The sequence below is a fragment of the Adiantum capillus-veneris genome, chromosome 24 (assembly GCF_014529385.1).
Source record: "Adiantum capillus-veneris isolate H3 chromosome 24, ASM1452938v2, whole genome shotgun sequence".
Taxonomy (NCBI): Eukaryota; Viridiplantae; Streptophyta; class Polypodiopsida; order Polypodiales; family Pteridaceae; genus Adiantum; species Adiantum capillus-veneris.
In genome coordinates, this window is record NC_140954.1 from 25,531,549 (window position 1) to 25,537,548 (window position 6,000).

Sequence of the window (6,000 nt, forward strand, 5' to 3'; positions counted from 1 at the left end):
TTTTCAAAAATCAAACCTCGTATTGTCTACTGTTGATGGGTTCTTGGAATCCAATGAATGTGTGTGTGTGTGCGCGCGCGCAGAGAGGGAGAGAGAGAGAGAGAGAGAGAGAGAGAGAGAGAGAGAGAGAGAGAGAGAGAGAGAGAGAGAGAGAGAGAGAGAGAGAGAGAGAGAGAGAGAGAGAGAGAGAGAGAGAGAGACAGAGAGAGAGAGAGAGAGACGTTGTTAGCAGACGTGGGTTTTGTCATGCATGAGCTCATTCCACTCTTTCTCAACGTGATTGTGTCTATCCTCGGGCTACTGCAATACGAGCCGCATGAATAGACTACTGCAATCATGGGCTCCTATAATTTATTGGGCCGCTGGTTATGGGGTGCTGTAACGCAAGCATCAACATTGTGTTTCTTCTTAATGCAGCCCCATCACAACGTTAACAACAACTTCACAAAGCTAACAAAAACTTAATTTCGATGCTGAGAGAGAGATCCACTTCATGTGTACGCCATAGAATGATGGCGAGAGCAAGTTGCACCGTAGCTAGCCTGTATAGGTTTGAGTCCCTCTCAGACTCTCAGCCTCTTGGGTGTAACATCAATGAGGATGTTTTAAGAAAGATTCTAAAACGTCTTAAGGCTTCAAGGTTTTATAGTATCATGATAGATGAGTCCACAGATATTAGTTGAGAGCACTACATGATTGTGTATGCATCATTTATTTAGAACTCAGAACCTGTGACTGTCTTTTTGGGATTGTTACAGGTCGAGGAGGGCACTTCTCACCACTTGCATGAGCGTGCAACTTTCTTTTTGGCACAGATGCAATTAGAAAGGTCAAATATGATTTGCATTGGCACAGATGGTGCCTCGGCGATGGTTGGCCGATTGAATGGGGTCACTACTCGTTTTAAACGAGAGAATCCATTCATGACCTCTATCCATTGCATTGCTCATCGTGATAGCTTATGTTTAGTAGATGCTGTGAAAGTAAATGCTTATGTGCAATTGATTGACCAAATTGTTAACGAAATTGCCCCTACCTTTAGTAAGAGTTCCAATAAAAGTGCTAAATTGGCTGAGCTAGAGAGAGATTTTGGATGTGTTGTTCTTCAAATGAGTCGCATTCATAAAGTTCGGTGGTTAAGTAGAGCGCTATGGATTCATAAAGTTTGTGAGTCTCTTGAGCCATTGCTGATATTTTTGAAAGAGCATAACTCTACTTTGTTTGACAAGGTTCATGATTTTCAATTTATGTACAGTTTGCATTTTATGGCTGACATCTTACAAAGACTTGCTACTTTGTCAAAGATATTCCAGAGTACATTTGTTGATGTTACCGTTGTGATTGGACTTATTGAAGCTGAAATGCGACTAATCACAACGCAATTTGTTGATGTTCCTTTTGTGGATGTAAACGCATCTATTCTTGATCGTTTGGAGTATCCTATTATTCCAGATTATGGACCTCGCAGTGGTCAGCTTGCGGCGCTTCATGCATCAAATCGAGGCAACATGTACAGGTCTGTGGAGATTAGAAGAGAAAAATATGGTAAGGATTTGGAGCTTGCTATAGCTTTTCAAATGCAATTTTCACAATTTATAATTGCAAATTTGCGTGAGCGGTTTCCGGATATTGGACTTCTTGAATGCTTCAAGGCTCTCTCACCTTGTTGTTTTCCTTCGGGTATTGCATACAAACATTTTGGTTATGATATGATTGAGAAACTTTTGGCTTTCTATGGTGAGTCAAAAAAATTGCATGGAGAGGATGTTGGTCCTCTCATTGATAAGATATGTGCGAAGAGAGAATATGATGTTTTTAGAGAGCAAGCACCCTATGAGTGGAAGGGTCGGGGTTTGAGAGAGACATGGCTTTCTATTGGTAGAAATCCCACTACTAGAGAGAAGTATCCTATGCTTCTTAGACTTGCTGAGATTGCTATGTTGCAATGTTCGAGTACTGCCGCTTGTGAGCGAGGTTTTAGTGCTCAAAATTTGATAAAGACTAAACTACGTAGTCATTTGAGTACTCGGAATTTAGATGCACTAATGCACATATCTATTGAAGGCCCACCTTTAATTGCCTATAATTTTGAAGATGCCATTATGTTATGGAAGAGTGGTGCAAAGACGAGTCGTCACATTTTCAGCGAAGCAAAGAGGTATACCATCACTTAATAGCAAATTAATTACGTTCTCTTCTTATGAATGTGGAATTTAATGATGTCTCTTTTGTTGTGCAGAGTTAATGGTGTGCTAATGGATGATTGATGTAGATGGTTGATTGAGAAGGCATGTGGATATAAGTTCTTAGAATTTTTTTTGATTATGGTAAGTCGTGACTATTGACACGATGCTTTTGTTGAAAATGCATGTTGCTCTCTCTTTTTTTTGTGAAAGGAGAAGAAAGTAATATGGCTGGTTTTGTGGCTTGGCGTATGGTTGGTTTCGATAAAGACGAATGCACACTATTTTGGCTGGTTATGGATGTGCATGGAATGCGGATATGCATAACTGGTTGTATGCAAAATCATGTATGACTTGTCGATTACAGCTGGATATCAGTTTTTGAGGTACATTTGCTTGGTTGGTCTGTGGCTGGTTGGATGCGATGTATGGCTTGCCGTTTTGAGGCTGGATAATGTGAGGTTGGTGGATTTGTATAGTGGATGACTTTCTAATCAGATTTGGTTTATGGCTTTCTGATTACAGATGTTGATAGTGGTCGGCTTTCTAGCTGATTTGCTATATTGATTCATGGCTGGTTGGATTTGGTTTATGGCTTAAGTTTTGCTTCACGGATATGGTTTATGGTTGGTCTTTTGGTTCGATATGGATTATGGCCTCTTATTTAAGAGTTGCATACAGTGTATGGGTGTCTTTAGATCTGGATACAAGCAAGCCCGATCCTATGTAAATGTTGGTCTCTTAGATTGTTCATAATGATTATTTAGCAGTGTTGAAGCGCACAAGTTTTTGTGACACTTAACCCCCAAGATATAAGACATCGTTGCCATCAAGATTGAGTTGGCAGCTTTAAGGTAGGTATGTGGTAAGTTGTGCTCATCTCTTTTTCTTTTTTGTACATTTTAATTATGTTTTCTTTATTTTCTTACTGATAATCGGTCATGTTTTAGTGGGGAGGAAGTTATCTGGCTCACTCTTTTGAGAGTGAGCTAGTTAACCTCCTCCCACGGAGAGCTTGGTAAAGCCATTGGGTCTTTGATCCACGGCCATGGGATTCAAGTCTGCTACTCTCCTCTCACTATATTTTGGTGCAGGACCCAGGTTCAAGTTCCGTACTTTCCTCTCACTTCCTTTTGGTGCTAGTAAGTCCACTACTCTTCTCTAACTCCTGTGAAATGTCGCATGCTAAGCTTTCTTTTGCATGGGGTGTGTTAAAGAGTAAATAGGGTTTTGGTTACGCTTAAGCGTTATAAAAAGGGGAAAATTTTTAAAATTCCTTGTAAAACTGGTTAGAATTGATCTTTGCCCTTGGAAACCGACTATACATAAAAAATACCGTCTAAATTTTGGGGATGCAGGTATTTTTATTGGTTTCCATAGGGGATTTGTTCTCACCCTGGTAAAAAGGAAAGAACCCTAAAGTCATTTGTTTTCACTAACTGAAACCAGGCAGGCACGTAACTCAAGAGATGAAAGGGTGGCTATCCTTGGCACTAAGTAACACCCATATTAAATGCGGGGCAGAGTAATGAGATCGACGGTCCCGACTTGAGGGGTGGGATATCTAGGCACACTAACATAGCCGCACAAAAAGCGAGGTGAAGTAAACTTGACCAACGGGAAAAAACGAGACGCGCTACTGGGTTTTGAACCGGTGTCCTTGCACTCCAGGTTGAGACTCACATAGGCTAACCACCTTACCCATGTGTGCATCATGTATGCTTAGTCGTTTTTATGGCCTTATATTGTGAGGTGATATACATTTCCCAAGCTATCCAAGTTTAGTGCCCGTCCAAGTTTAGTTTTTGATTTGACTGCTATAGTTGCGATCTCCTCTGCTTTTGTGTGTGAGCTTCTTCGCCTTTGATCCCATTGCCTCCCCCTCTTAAATATGGGTGTTACTTAGTCATAAGGGGGTAAGGGGGTGGCTATTGAATTTCAAAATTAGACAACATATAAGGCAAAGACCCATCATGTAAGTTCTCATTATCCTTTCATTTGAGCTCAAAACACCATCATATTTACAAGCCAAATCCAATGCAAACCATGCAATTCCCATGCATCTTACGAAAACATATCATAAAAACCGCTAGGCCAAATAAGATATCAAGCTTAGTGTTTTTCTCTTTCAACCATATTAGAGCAGACCATTCCCAAATCAAATTAGTAATACAAGGTCAAGAGCATAATAGAGCACACCATAGCCCTTCTTTAACAATAAATCCAAAAGACAATGAATGAAACCCGAGAGGAACAAATCTCCAACGTTTTCCATGTTGCAAGGATGAAATAACAACAAGATAATTTGAGCACCCTCTTGAGATCGACAAGGCTAAAACCACCAGATTCTATGCCACACACTCTCTCCCTTGCTTGCAAAAAAACATTTCTATTGAAAAAATATAATGGCTGAGTAAGGTTGACAAACCCTCACCTTAAATAGAAAGGGTAGGCAAAGGGAAAGGGAAGCCACCTCTTCTTCATGCCATTCTTCAGCATGCCAATCCAATCATAGTGAACTTGAAGGGACAATGTATTGGCGACGATCATGCCATGCAATAGTGATGCCAAGGAATAAACCAAGGAAAAGAATCAGAAACTGCAACAATTCCAAAGAGATTACCCATACTCATGATGACAAAACTCCGCTTCATGCCATCAGTTCAACAACCAAGGTCCCCCCATGGATCTCATGAGACCCAAAGCATAGCAGTAAGGGAAGGGAGAGATAAGAAACTATATTCTCTTATCAAATCATAATGGAAACACATAGGAAGAACATACCATGGCTCTATAAGAGGACTAAAACACTAGCGCTATAGTATTCCCAGCTTTATGAAGGATAGTACTCCCATGGCAAAGTAGCAGACTACAATTTTGTCATGGCATGCAAAATCACTTAGAGGAAAAGCTACATGGAATGGTGAGTTTGTGGTGTAGAGAAGGAGAGAGTCAGATTGTGGGGGGGGGGAGGTGCTAGAGCCAAGGCAATGAATGCACCTCTTACAAGCCCAAGGTGAAATCCAACTACTAGCTTTGCTAAGGTAAGATCCCACAAGAGGGGAAATTTTATAAAGCAAGGGGCTAGTCCCACCCAGGGTGGAACTCAATCCATTATGGTAGAGAAAAGGACCTTAGAACAACCCATCATGGCTTGTGGGGCCTTGTTTTCCATAAGGTCAACCATAATTATAAAAGAACCATATTTTCAAGTCAATAATAGGTTTTGTTATTAAACATTGCCAAGGAAACTTAAGGGTAAAGTTCCCAAGAGGTCAAGCATCCGTTGTGAGGGGTAGGGTCCCTTTACATATTTTATCTTCCACAAAATAACCAGAGTAGGAGGATATACTACCATTATAGAGCAACTTTGTTTTGTCACCAAATCTAGTAAGTAAAAAATTTATCAAATTGTCTACTCTATTGTCAAACATTCATAATGCTACCATCACTCCTGGGACAAACACTTTTCAAAACATGTATCATATCATGTGAATTAACTAGAAAGTATTATTAACACTCCAAAATGTATAATTTTATGTCTCATCTAGAGGGGCCTTCTGGTTACTAGAATAGGCCCACAATGTAAATATAACATGTATACTAGGGTATTAATAATAATCTCTTGAATACACATGATATAGACTGATAGATTTTGATGAGTGACTATCCCGGGCCATTAGTCCCTTATGTACAAAGCCATAGTTTGACAGATTCTAAATAGAGCACTAATCCAAGCAAGAAGACCATAAAGGCCTTGACAGGCTAAGTTGAGGTTAAGCTTCTGTGAGAGGGAGTCAACTTTCGTATCTAGTGA

At 40.2% G+C, this 6,000-nt stretch overlaps 1 protein-coding gene across 1 annotated transcript in view; it reads left to right on the plus strand.

The window, feature by feature from the left end:
• The window catches only part of LOC147426111 (uncharacterized), a 52,415-nt gene extending 50,148 nt beyond the window's left edge, over nt 1–2,267 (plus strand). The window contains exons 2-3 of the mRNA XM_086498175.1: nt 759–2,158; nt 2,240–2,267. Coding sequence (XP_086354301.1) covers nt 759–2,158; nt 2,240–2,267 — 1,428 coding nt within the window. The remainder of the gene's footprint in view (nt 1–758; nt 2,159–2,239) is intronic.
• The last annotated feature ends 3,733 nt before the right edge of the window (nt 2,268–6,000 follow it).